The sequence below is a fragment of the Colletotrichum destructivum genome, chromosome 10 (genome assembly GCF_034447905.1).
Source record: "Colletotrichum destructivum chromosome 10, complete sequence".
Classification (NCBI taxonomy): domain Eukaryota; kingdom Fungi; phylum Ascomycota; class Sordariomycetes; order Glomerellales; family Glomerellaceae; genus Colletotrichum; species Colletotrichum destructivum.
Genome location: NC_085905.1, coordinates 2,488,590 through 2,501,293, shown reverse-complemented (window position 1 = coordinate 2,501,293; position 12,704 = coordinate 2,488,590). Strand labels below are relative to the sequence as shown.

At 53.3% G+C, this 12,704-nt stretch overlaps 3 protein-coding genes across 3 annotated transcripts; 1 reads left to right on the top strand and 2 right to left on the bottom strand.

The window, feature by feature from the left end:
• Window positions 1-927: 927 nt before the first annotated feature.
• CDEST_15041 (uncharacterized protein) lies at window positions 928-1,149 on the bottom strand (the record flags this gene model as incomplete). Its single annotated transcript, XM_062931197.1, has 1 exon — window positions 928-1,149. The coding sequence occupies one exon, from the start codon at window positions 1,147-1,149 to the stop codon at window positions 928-930; it is 222 nt and encodes a 73-aa protein (XP_062787248.1).
• A 2,935-nt stretch (window positions 1,150-4,084) lies between these two features.
• Window positions 4,085-7,285, bottom strand: CDEST_15040 (Putative metal-dependent hydrolase, composite domain superfamily; the record flags this gene model as incomplete). Its single annotated transcript, XM_062931196.1, has 6 exons — window positions 4,085-4,537; window positions 4,591-4,674; window positions 4,730-4,875; window positions 4,929-5,844; window positions 5,913-6,030; window positions 6,087-7,285. The coding sequence occupies 6 exons, from the start codon at window positions 7,283-7,285 to the stop codon at window positions 4,085-4,087; spliced, it is 2,916 nt and encodes a 971-aa protein (XP_062787247.1).
• Window positions 7,286-8,979: 1,694 nt separating this feature from the next.
• CDEST_15039 (Putative oligopeptide transporter, OPT superfamily) lies at window positions 8,980-12,273 on the top strand (the record flags this gene model as incomplete). The annotated part of the gene is made up of 12 exons (XM_062931195.1): window positions 8,980-9,048; window positions 9,114-9,157; window positions 9,216-9,294; window positions 9,359-9,872; window positions 9,947-10,144; window positions 10,224-10,901; window positions 10,961-11,040; window positions 11,112-11,212; window positions 11,263-11,337; window positions 11,411-11,587; window positions 11,662-11,911; window positions 11,980-12,273. 12 exons carry the CDS (start codon window positions 8,980-8,982, stop codon window positions 12,271-12,273), a joined length of 2,559 nt encoding a protein of 852 aa, XP_062787246.1.
• Between the last annotated feature and the right edge of the window lie 431 nt (window positions 12,274-12,704).

Genomic DNA, 12,704 nt, shown 5'->3' with positions numbered 1-12,704 from the left:
GGTTAAAGAGCTGTATTTTGGGATTTGAATAAATGATATATAGATTCAGAAGGGACTAGCAGCAGATAGCTAAGCTGGCTGACAAGTCATGTTTCTAAAGGCCTCTAGAGTGCCCCTTCGTATGCGTTATACCCTCTACTTTAACAACATAAGAAACAAACGTATATACACATCAGATACCATAAGGAATAAATTCGTTTCCTCAACTTACACTACCTGTTCCAGGCCCAAGACAACTACCTTCACAGCCAGTTGCGTTCGACATTCGGGGAAACTTCATCCATGAAGAGACTGTGTTTCATTTGATTATGGTATACTTCCTGACTCGACTCTAACGAATGGCAACGTGATGATAACAACGTAATTCGCAATCCATTTGAAACCAATGTAACCGCTGTGGACCTACGCAGCACCCTGAGCTGTCGGACTTAAAAGTCTGGCCCATCCCACACTCGCCATAGGAGCACCTTGTTTCTTTGTTTTTCCTCTCCGTTTTCAGACGTGACGCACTCCTTAATTCCTCTTTCCAACTTCGAGCGAGAGACTGAACCTGTCATATCGAATGTGACAAGGTGGTTACCGACCACAAGCAACTAAGCGTGCTCAATCATCATCTGGGAAGCCTGGGCGATCTATCAAAACAGATCAGCTTGATTTCTCAAGCAAGACTACAATCTAAATTTTGCTTACCATCGTCATCGTCGTCCCAGTCACGGGAGGGTGGCCTAGGAGGGCCTGGGGGAGGGTTGCCTGGAGGAGGAGGGCCTGGAGGAGGGTTTCCTGGAGGAGGAGGGCCTGGAGGAGGGTTGCCTGGAGGAGGAGGGCCTGGAGGAGGGTTGCCTGGAGGAGGAGGAGGGCCTGTAGGAGGATTGCCTGGGTCTGGAGGCGGAGGTTCCTGTCTCGGCTGGTTTTCTAGATGACCATTAGTCAATCAAAGTACGTTGGCGCAGTATCCAATTCCCATTTCTTACTGTTCTCGTCGTCACGGATGTAGAGACCTGCATGTGGGCCAGTGCTTTCGCGTCGGCTCTTGGCCGACAACTCATTCGGTTGAGCAGCGACGTCTCTTGGAGGCAGAACAAGAGCCGAGCCTAAAGACTCGAGGAGGAGGACCCCAATCAGAGCGCGTTTCCAATCAAGTCCGAACATCTTCTGATGAGGCTCTAGAACAGGTTTGTTGGTGGTTGGTTATGAATAAGAGGTTGATATTGGAACAAGGTGAGAATGATGATGCGATTCAATATTTAGACAGAGTGAAGGAACACTGAATCTTTATAGCTTTCAAGAGGCGCCTTATGAGCGGCGAATGCCCTTCATCTTGCACTCATTCAGCCTGGTTCCCTTGTGTTACTGTTGACCAGGGCATGACCATCAAAACATTCGTGAGTCCATCCACCGGTAACCTTAATCGCAGCATTTGGAGGAGAGCTTCACAAGAGCCACAAGATAAGCTTCAACTACTTCCTGGTCGAAGGGTGGCACGTCTCTTGGCGTGCGGATCGAAGAGGTAGATCGGTGGCCAAGGCTGCGCCGACGCTAGTCTGCCTCATTGACGAGAGCCGCTAGGTTCTGGCACGTCATATCGACGCCGCTCTGGAGATGTATTTGCATAGCATTAGACGAAAAGACTGGCTTTGTTGATGCACCGCAGGGACCCAGGCCGCACCAGTTTGGTTGAAAGTTGCAGATATTAAGCCTGTCCCAAGTTATTCGATATCTGCCAGCCTAAAAATAGCCACGTATCACGCCTGGTCTTCTCGTCTGAGGATGCTTTTCTTGCCAATTGTACGACCAGATATGATTGCAACGACTTGGTATTCCTATAATAGGGCTTCCAAACGATCTGAGTGCAAGAACCACCGGAGCTCAGGTGTCGTAATTATTTTCGGGTTGCGACAACGAGCTTCGTGCTGATAGAGCCTGGGATGACAGAGCCTGAGAAATGACATCTGCCGAGACCTTCCAAGAGAACCCCATCCAGAGATGCTCCCTGAAAGACTGAACTGGAAATTGTAAGCGCAGGGACCCCATGATTATCATGCAGTCGTGATGGTTCAGCGCGGAACCCCTCACAAACTTTACACGGACTGGGCCAAAGGCAACTGAGATTCTATTTCAAATTCCAGTGGAGACGAGCTCTTCGGGTGGTCCCGACACGCAAGTCGTTGATTTTACGGTTCGTGTCTCTCATTTGCTTCCCGCCATATGACTGTGAAGCCGGGGCAATTTCGCTGACTTGGGTGTGGGCCAAAAGGTTTAACCACCCATCTCTCAACCCTATTCCAACGTGGACGACGGAGGCAAGCAAACGCAATCATCGATGACTGTTTGGATCCTCATGGAGTGCAAGCTCAGCTCGAGAATCATGGCGCTTTGATGCAGATTGTGTGAATAATCGTCCCACGTCGACAGCTTCGGTCCTTAACGGTTGCCATCATAGCTGACACCATCTGAGCTATCTCTGAAGGAGACATCGTCGATTGGGCTGTGAACCTTGTGCGCGGGCGGCGTTCTGGGCGGGCCAAAATTAGTAACAGTCTGTGGGATAGAGTTAGGTTTTTGGGGGGAACATTGCCAGGTCGAGTGAAAAGGTTGCATGAACAATGTTATTGTCCTCAAGACAAGGATTGTTCATGCCTTTGAAGTAAACTCTAACAAGACGACCCATTGTTTTTGATTCGACTACAGCGGGCGGGACGGGCGAGAATCTCCCGAGCATCGCAGTCTGTCGTTCTCGCCACGCGAGATCCGTTCTGCGAAACTGTGAAAGCAGGTTGACATCTTAGCGCCTCTCCCGCTCAAGGTTTGCTAGGCCATCTCCGCGTCAGCTTGAGCTCGATGCGAAGCTAATGGTATCTCTTCTTCAACTCAGCAGCCAGGGAAGGTCCATACTCCCGTCTGTCCAGCTCTATCCTGGTCATTTCATGGCGTCAAGTGTGGCGAGAGTGTCCATATGATCGCAAAGCATACTTTCTCGGAGGTAATGTGACAAAGTTGAAGGTCCCTCCTCCCACTAGGTATTTTAAACTCACAATCATCATCTTGCTGTCTGAACCTTCAAGTGGTTCTTCCGTCTTCGACGTACGCACTGACTGACACAATCCGAAGCTCCTGATAGTCGATTGACTGACTTGTTCAATTACTTAGTACACTGCGGTTCATTTGAGCTGTTGGAAAATCAAATGGATGGGATTCGTCGGGCTGGCTTGTTTGTATGTGAGTTGGGAAGTGTTGTTACGTCCCTAATGGTCTCTTAATTTCTTGGCGAATGGCACGAAGTCATCCTGACGAAGCACACCCTCAAATCGCGAAACAAACCCTGATGCGTGCCACCAAACGACGTGAGGACCTTAAAAAGCCAAGCACACAGCCTCAGAGTGGGATAAGGAAGCTCAAGACGAATCCATGTCATATCTAACCGACTCCAGGGCGGAGCAACATGGTTCTCGCATGGATGGGAGATTGTGGGACTTTGATCCGCGCGTCACCTGTGGCTGTTTCTTGGACTTTCGTCTGAGTCATTCGACATCAGATCATTGCATGGCATTATGTCATACAGGCTTGGGGTCTCTTTGAAGCCTTCCCGGACTTCGCTGCGGATGTAACTAAACCCGGAGTGGCAATGCGGCGTCCTGACAGAGGGGTTGTTCATGTCTTGGTCTGAGTGCTGACCTGAGAAGGGAGAGGAGGGAATACTGGCGGTAGTTATTCGTGGACAACAGCACTGTTCTGGTAGGAAACACTGTAGCTTCAACCACTATATTGATTCCAGTATAGTGAAAAGCACCTAAGTTGCAGCCCGGGAAGCGAGCTCGTACTCCTCCTTTTGCTTTTTGGGGCAGTCGGAGCGATGGCTGCCGAGCAACTAAACCTAAGACAGAGGAAATAATGACGCTGGGAAGTCTCGCATGTGCTTGATTCTCTTGGGACATCATTCTTTGAGGCTCTGCAATCTGTTCGTAGCTATCTCAATGCTGTGAAGGGGCCCAACCCCAAAGTAGAACCCGAACCGACATCTCAATTCATCCGTCACGCTCATTAAGGGAAACTCTCAAGACATCTACGATACTATCAGTAAGTATTTTCAAAGGGCGGCACCCTGCACATCAGGCCAGCAGTCCCCGATCTTCCCGTCGTCCTGAAAGCTCACAACCACGCTTCCCTCTCCCCGCAGAGGGTTCCCGTCCCAGACAACAAAATCGCCAGCGTACTTCTTCCCAACCGACGTCTTTCCCTCCGGCCCCGACTGCTTCAACCCCAGAATCCGATCAAAGTTTGTCGAGACCAGCTTGATGGCCTGATTTTCCGTCAACCCGGCGAACTTGGCCGCCCACTGCGCCTCCTGGGCCAGTCCGTGGACCTTGGAATCGCCCCGGACCGCGAGCGCGACGAGAACACCGGCGTCGATGAGAACTTGTGCCGGGCTAGGTGACAGTGGAGGACCAGCGAAAGTGTGCCTCTTCTCCCACTTGTCCGGCGCGCCGCGGTTGCCGGTGAGAATGACGGGAATCTTGGCTTCGCTGAGCTCTTTGGCAACCTAAATTTCGTCAAGTCAGCGACTTCTTACCATGGAAAACCAGTTTAGCATACCAGAGGGGCACCGTGGCCACCGAAGATGACGAAATTTACGGAGGGGAATTCTCGCTTGAGGAGAACGACTTGCGAGATATCATCCTGCGTTTGTTAGCTTGGACACTAATTCGAGGCAGCGCAGTCAAGCATGACCAACCTCGTTGACTGTGTACACTATGACAGGCAACGAGCCCCTGGAGGCCCGGAAGTAGGTGCTTCCAGTCTTCCCGGACGCTTGCTGGCCTTCCTCAAGAACCTGGCGCAATCGTTCGACGCCAGAAGAGATGGTCGGCGTGTCATCCCCTTGAAAACATTAGTGACTATCATCGCTCACGTGTTCTTTTGCCTTGACTGACCTTTCGCCTCTTGCCCGATAGCAAAGTGAAGTGCGACCTCGTCCTTCCAGATGCCGCCTCCCAAGACAGTTGCGTTCTCGCTGGTCCGCAAGCCCACGCTCACGCCCTGAAGTGCGCCTCCTCCGAATATCGGCGCCGTGATCGCCTTGGTCACGCCTCCGACCCTCGCCCGGCCGAAGCCTCTTCCGCCGAAGTGAACACCGTATTTGGCAAAGTGCAAGTCTTTCTGCTCGTTGAGCGCGTTCCCTTTGCGGCCGGGGGATCCGTCGCCGGTTGATGGCTCTGAGGAGATGTCGATGATGCCGATGTTGTTCCCGAACGCGACCAGGCCCGGGGTTACGTAGCCATTCTCCAGATCGATGTGGTGGATGTTTCCATGCTTCTGGGACGAAAAACATTCAGACTCGGGCCCGAGACATGTGATTTCACCGTTGAAAACCGACATAGCAAGGCCGTTGCTTTCCTCGTCCTTCTTGTCGACGTTTGTGGTAGGCTTCTCGAGAAGGATGCTCTTGATGCCCGTGAAGACGATGTGTGAATCGGGAGCCAAGACCTTGTTGCAGACGGTCTGCTTCTTGTCCTGGGCGATCCAAGGACGAGACTGGGGCAAAGCCAGATCTGTCTCCTGGGTTGGTGTCTCGAGGATTTGGAGAGACTCTGCGGATTCGAGTACCTCTCTACCGTCTACGAAGACCTGAACAGTTGTGGCGCCGACTGACAGCGGATGCGAGTCCCAAATTACGAGGTCGGCATCGTAACCAGGCCGGACGAAGCCAATGCGATGATCCTGGTAGATGGACCGGGCGGCCGTGGAGGTCACGGACTGGAGAGACTTGTCTCCCGACAGGCCGAAAGAATGAGACACAGCAGCTTGGTAGACTAGGTACTTGGCGTGGTTGCTTTCACCGGTATGGTCCTACGAAGGCAGCACGTGTCAACTCTGGGATCAAGGGTCATCTTCATGGCGCGGCGGTTGCAACTTACCGACTTCAACACGACGCGGAGGCCATGTTCGTCCAAGATCTTCGGACCGCGCAGGTTGGCGCCGTACGCCTCGTGTTTGAACAACGCATTCTCGGCAAAAGTCGCGATGGTGATGTTCCTAGGGGACGTCAGCAGGTTTTGACGCACAACGACATCGAAACAAAATCGTCTTACTCTTCCTGTTGCTTGAGAAACTCGGGAACCTGCCACGCCTCGAGGGCATGGTGGAAAGCTTGCGGGTGGACGCCAAATTCGTGCAGAACATCCAGCATCCGCTCAAAGTCTTCGGGCTCGTAGCAATGGATGTTGACGTTGAACTCGCCCTTCAACAAGGCGACGGTCGGCTCGAGTTCCAAGTCCTCCGGCAACTCGCCAAAGTCGGCAATGAAACGACGGGCTCTGTGATCCTTGAATAGACCGCCAGAGGCGAGCTCCTGGGCCCCTTGGCACCACGCCTCTTGTTTGTTCTTGAGCTTACGAGCCTTGTCCAGATGCTCTCGGAGAAGCCAGGCGTTGCCGAGGCGGGTGTGGGGATAGATGTGCTTCGGGTTCTCGCCGCATGCCATCTTCAAGTAGCGTTGGCGACTCGCCTCCGGCAAGCCATGCTCAAGAAGAAGCTCCTCGACAACAGGCTCGCCGTTCTCCCCGGGCAGAGGCAGGTTCTTCACCAGGTACGCCTGGCCGCCGATGATGTTACCAGAGCCCGGGAGGTTGAGCGAAGATGTGACGCCACCAGATGCGATGATCTTGATCGCTGGGTCGTACGGCTTGAAGCCATCAATGGCGCGCACGAAGGGGGTAATTGGGCCCAGGCCGGGCTTTTCGTTCACGTCGGCGTTGGCAGAGACTGAGGAGAACGGGGGCTCTAGGTGATGGGAGTGGATGTCAACAAGACCGGGTGTGACGAACCGGCCCTTGACGTCGTATACGACTGCGTCGTCCGGGAGTGATGTTTGATCTCGAGTCTTGGACACAGATTTGATCACTCCCTTCTCGAAAAGTACGTCGACGGCCTCCGCCAGGACCGTCTCGCCATCGAAAAGAGTGGCGTTGCGGAGAACGGTTGGATGCTCCTGTCCAGACTTCGAGTTCCACCGCGGGTTCGACCGGCCTGGAGAAGCGGACTTTTGTGTCGCGCCACGAAGCGCGGACGCGCTACATTGGTTCACGCCTCTGAGAAATTGTTGTTGCTGGTGAGCTGTGGGTGCCTCGGCTGCACTGTTGAAGTAAGACAAAGACAGGACAATGGCGACGAGTCCCGCGAGGGTAACAAGACGTCCTCGGCGTCGTCGAATTGTATATCGTCGGGCAGGCGGTTGAGGTTGGTACGGAGGGGGACTCAATCCGAGGAGTCCGTCGTCTTTGCCTCCCATCTTGATAGCTGTCGACTCAACTCTTTGGCAATTTTGAGTTACGAGGCAAATTGGTTGCAAAAGCACGAGCTGCCCAAGATGCAGACCACCAAGCACTAAGTTGTAACAAGTTAGGTTTGGCTTTCCGAGTCCCACCGTAGATAGCGGATGTCGGGAATATCTCACCCCCTCCCCAAGCCGGGATGGTCAGGGTTTAGTCTTGGCAACTCTTTACTCTGAGAGGCGTCAACGTGGAGATAAAGCACGTCAACTGACGAGGGTCCACTTACGACTCGTCCATTATCTTTACAGCGTATGCAAAAAGCCTATCTCCCGGGTTTTCCGTCTCGGACCTCAATGACCCTGTCATGTGGGTTGTAGGAAGTCGGCTATTGCAAGTTAGTTTTTCACATAAACCTTTTCTCGTTTTCCTTGGCAGACTGCAAAGCAAGACAGTGGCTTGTTATCACTTACGAAGTCCTAGAAACCACATTAACATGGGTTGACACTTCAACCAAGCGTCGATTTTTTTGAGCAACAAACTGCCGTGGTGATGAGATCTCGTCCGTTATCACGGATCATCCATTAAATCTGCATGTCTTCAAAAAGAGACAATGTTCATGTGTAACACCAATATTATCCGCCAGAAGTTCCTGTTGGCTTCGGTCTGTTCCCGACTCCGAATTCGCTGCCAAGTACAATGAAGTCGGTCTCGTCCCGACATTCGCCATCCCCTTCTTCCGGCAAAACACTTAGACGTCAGCAACCTGCATTTACAACCGCCCTAGAAATTGAAAATAAACCGAGTGATCGGTAGAAACCCGCCGTCGTTAGAAACGCTTGTCCAGCTTTGTTATGTTTACCGTCGCCGCCATTCGGCGTCCCGATGACGCGACCAGCGAGGCCCGCCCACTTCCCGCGCGTTTGGCCTTGGCAACCCCGGCAAACGGACAGCGATCGCGAGCGTGAGCGGGCAGAAGGGACGAGTTTGGCTTTATTCCTACGTAAAAGGTGGAGTTACTTCGGAGCTGATAGTCATTGAAATAGCCATAGGGCGAAGTGAAAACCGAAAGCGAGGGGGTAGACGCTGTTGCAAATTATACTAGCTTTATGGTGCAAGCAGATGGCCCTTCACACCATTGGCCGGGTTAGTAAACATTTCTCTACACAAACTCACAACGTCGTCTAGACTACTTTGGTGTATCGGGGGAAGAACGGGAATGGAAACATCACATCTATATCCGAAAACAATCCCAATCCGGACCTTGTCCTCGCGATCCCTCGGCGCTGTGGCACCCACATGGATATCGTCCGGCAAAAGCCGCCGATCAAGGCCGGCAGCCCTCTACAAAGCACAATTGAGATCAAGACGGCATGGTTCTTCGACTAGAGGGCTGCAAAGACTGGGTGGGTATTGGTAATGGTATGCCGATACGGAAGACATCCACGCACCATGAGCCGCGCAGGTGCCAACGCCACTCGCCCAACGCAATCAACCCATGGAAACGCAGTAGACTTTCCTGTCTTAGAGTTCCACTGTGCAGCGGTACGCAGATAAAGATGACCGCTCCCGGTGTGGGTTCTGGGATGTTCGCTGTCCCTGTCTCGTTATCCTTTCCCCCCCTTCTAGTAACCTCATACCCGCCCTTGGACGGTCAGAGTTCTTTGGGCCAGTCACCGTCTTCACTTTTCTCTCTGTCACTTTCTTCGCCGTCATGGGCGCTCTTAATGAGAAGACGGGCGATACCATCGACGCTGTTACGCCGGTCGATGCGAATCCCCAGGTTAGACCTTTAACTAATTACTGAAAAACTCCACTCCTCGCTCAGGTTGACTGACTTTTTGACAGAGAGAAAGCTTCGATGACAAGGTCTCTCTCGATGAAGTTGCGAGGTATGAAACCAGACGCCTCAAATTATACTACGAGCCAATGGCTAACGACACATTCAAGGCAACTGAATGCAACCCCCGAGGAAGTCCTCGAGGCTAGAGAGCACTCCCTGGCACTCTCTCTCGAAGAGACCAAAGAGGTATGTGTGTGGTTGCTCTCAAAACAGCGCCGCACGAGGCAGCCCATCTAACAAATTAACAAAGTCCGCCGAGAGACTCGTCCATCAACATGGCCTCGATCCCAATTTCCCGGCCGGCGCCCTCGAGCGTCTCAAGGAGTTCCTCGCCAACGACGACATCTTCGCCAACCCGGACGCCCATACCCGCGAGATCGGGGAGGCCAAGATCGAGGTTTCCCTCCTGACGACCAACAGCCCCTACGCCGAGGTGCGCGCCGTCGTCGACGCCCACGACGACGTGACCCTCCCCGTCAGCACCATCCGCTCCTGGACCATCGGCCTCTTCTTCGTCGTCTTCATCGCCTTCATCAACCAGCTGTTCAGCGTGCGCCAGCCGTCCATCACGCTCCGCGCCGAGGTTGTGCAGCTGCTGGCGTACCCCGTCGGAAAGGCGGCCGAGAGATGGCTTCCCGATGTTGGCTTTACGCTTTTTGGGGTCCGACACAGTCTCAACCCCGGGCCCTTCAACAAGAAGGAGCATATGCTGATCTCGATCATGGCGAGTGTCGGGAAGACGCTTCCCAGTTCTAGATACATCAGTAAGTTGTTTTCCTCCGCTGGTGTGAACTAATACCAGGTGGTCGATCTATTGCTGATTTTTTTGTCTATCCAGTCTTCACACAGTGGATGGACCGGTATTTCGGCCAGAAGTATGCCAAGTCCTTCAGCTATCAGATCCTTCTGGCGCTTTCGACCAACCTGATGGGTTTCGGTCTGGCTGGTCTCTGCAGACGGTTCCTGGTCTATCCGTCCTTTTGTCTCTGGCCTGCCTCCCTCGTCACCATCGCCCTGAACAGCTCCCTTCACAACGGCAAGTCGAACCAACCGCTCCGCTGCTTTTTTGCAAGGAAGAAAAAGAAGACAAAGCCGCAGCTAACCGACTGTCACAGAGGTCAACCACCCGGTGCCCGGCCCTTTCAAGAAGATCTACAGCATGTCCAGATACCGCCTCTTCCTAGCCGCGTTTGCCGCCATGTTTGTCTGGTTCTGGTTCCCGGACTACATCTTCGGGGCGCTCTCGCTGTTCAACTGGGTGGCCTGGATTGCCCCCAACAACTTTACCCTCACCGCTCTCACCGGTGTCAAGAAGGGGCTCGGCTTCAACCCCTTACCCACCTTTGACTGGAACGTCGCGACGCACGTCGTCCAGCCCCTCGTCGTTCCGTTCCGTGTCACGCTCAACACCTTCGTCGGCGTCTTCCTGGGCGGTATCACCATCATCGGGCTGTACTGGACCAACGCGTACAACACCGGCTACCTCCCCATCAACTCCAACCTGATGTACAATCATTTTGGAGGCTCGTACAATGTCTCCAAGATTCTCGACGGCCGAGGTTGGCTCGACGAGACCAAGTATCAGGCCTACTCCCCCGTGTACCTGGCCGCCAGCAGCATCACCATGTACTACTACTTCTTTGCCGTCTATGCGGCGACGGTTTCTTACGCCATTCTCTTCCACCGGCACGACATCGCGCTTGGGTTTCGTAGTCTGCTGCGCAGCTTCAAGAAGGAAGCGTCAACCGACTTCAAGGATGTCCACACGAGGATGATGTCCAACTACCCGGAAGGTACGGGCGCAATATTGCCGGACTCGCATGACCCTATGAATGTTGCTGACGACTTCTAGTTCCCGAATGGTGGTATCTTATTCTCAACTTGGCTGCCATTGCTTTTGGTGTTGCTGCTGTCGCCGCATGGCCGACCGAGGTGCGTCTTTCTTCTTTTTTTTTTTTCGTGATCCGATGAGGAAAAGGGAGAGGCTAACAAGGACTCTTCAGACGAGTGTCGGCGTTGTTTTCTTCGGTATTGCCCTTGCACTGGTCTTCGTCATCCCGACCGGCATCATCTTCGCGACCACCGGAATGGAGGTTGAGTTCAAGTAAGCAGACTTGACGGTCTAGACGTGGAACGACTCGACTGACTTCATAGCGTTCTCGCCGAATTTATCGGAGGTGCGTGGGAGCCCGGCAACGCCCTGGCCATGAACTTTTTCAAGTGCTTCGGGTAAGTGGAATCAATAACACTGTGGCAAGTCTGGACTCAATGATGAGAGCGAATTGCTAACCAACGCGTGTAGATATGTCACCACGGCTCATGCCCTCGACTTCGCCAACGACCTCAAGCTGGCGCATTACCTCAAGATCCCCCAGCGCCACACCTTTGCCGCCCAGGTCGTGGCCGTCTTTGTCTCGGCGTTCGTGTGCACGGGGGTCATGAACTTCCAGATTGAGAACATTCCGGACCTGTGCTCGACGTAAGTGCTGTTCTCCGCTGCCTTTACTTGTTGAACGTGGCAATCCTCTAACCAGAGGTGTGTCCCACTTGCAGAAACCAGAAAGATCGGTTCACCTGCCCCGGTGTGAACACCTACTTCACGGCTGCCGTGCTGTTCGGCAGTCTGGGTGCCCGCAAAGTCTTTGGCTCAGGCGGCATCTACACGGCGCTTTTGTCAGCCTTCCCCGTCGGTTTCGCGGTGCCGTTCATCTTCTACTTCTTCCAAAGGAAGTTCCCCCGCACCCACTGGTTCTCCAAGATCCATCCCGTCATGATCCTCAGCGGTGGCATCAGCTGGTCTCCTGTAAGCCTAGATCCCCGCCCCAACGTGACGTGATTGGCGACTCTTTCGGTACTAACAGAAGAATCTAGTACAACATCGCCTATATGTGGCCTGCTGTTCTTCCCGGATGGGTGAGCATGGTGTACCTCCGCCAGCGCTACCTCGCCTTCTGGTCCAAGTACAACTACGTGCTTTCGGCAGCCTTCTCTACGGCCATCGCCATTGCCGGCGTCATAATCTTTTTCGCCGTCAGCTATCATGGGTTCGAGATCAACTGGTGGGGCAATGTCTCGGAAAGCGGGTGCGAAGCCACGGCCTGCACACGTCTCGCGCTGCCCAAGGGCGAGTACTTCGGACCGCGCATTGGTACCTATGCGGCATAGACTCGAGCAAGGTCACGCTTGGTGTTGTACCTTTGTGACGTTGAGGTTCTAATGAAGGAGGTTCCAATGCCATAGATGACGGCGAAGACGTGTGAGTTTCCAATGGGTGGCTAGGGAATGAGCTACAATGGACAATGTGTGGCAGGGTTGGCTTGGAAGAGAAGAAATTGGTGCTATTCACCCAAGCCATAGTATTTATTCAATTCAGCCATGACGGCTTTCGGGACACAGACTTCAAGTCTAGAGTCTGTTTATATACGTGTTCATGTTACACTTGCTCTCAAAAACACTCAAGCCTTCACATCAAATCCTCAAACGTTCACTCAATCTACTCAACGGCGACGCCGAGCACCCCATGGCCACGGTATCGTACCAATGGTCAAGCTCTGATCCACGGTTCAGATGCCGAACAGAGCGTTTTGACTCGTCGA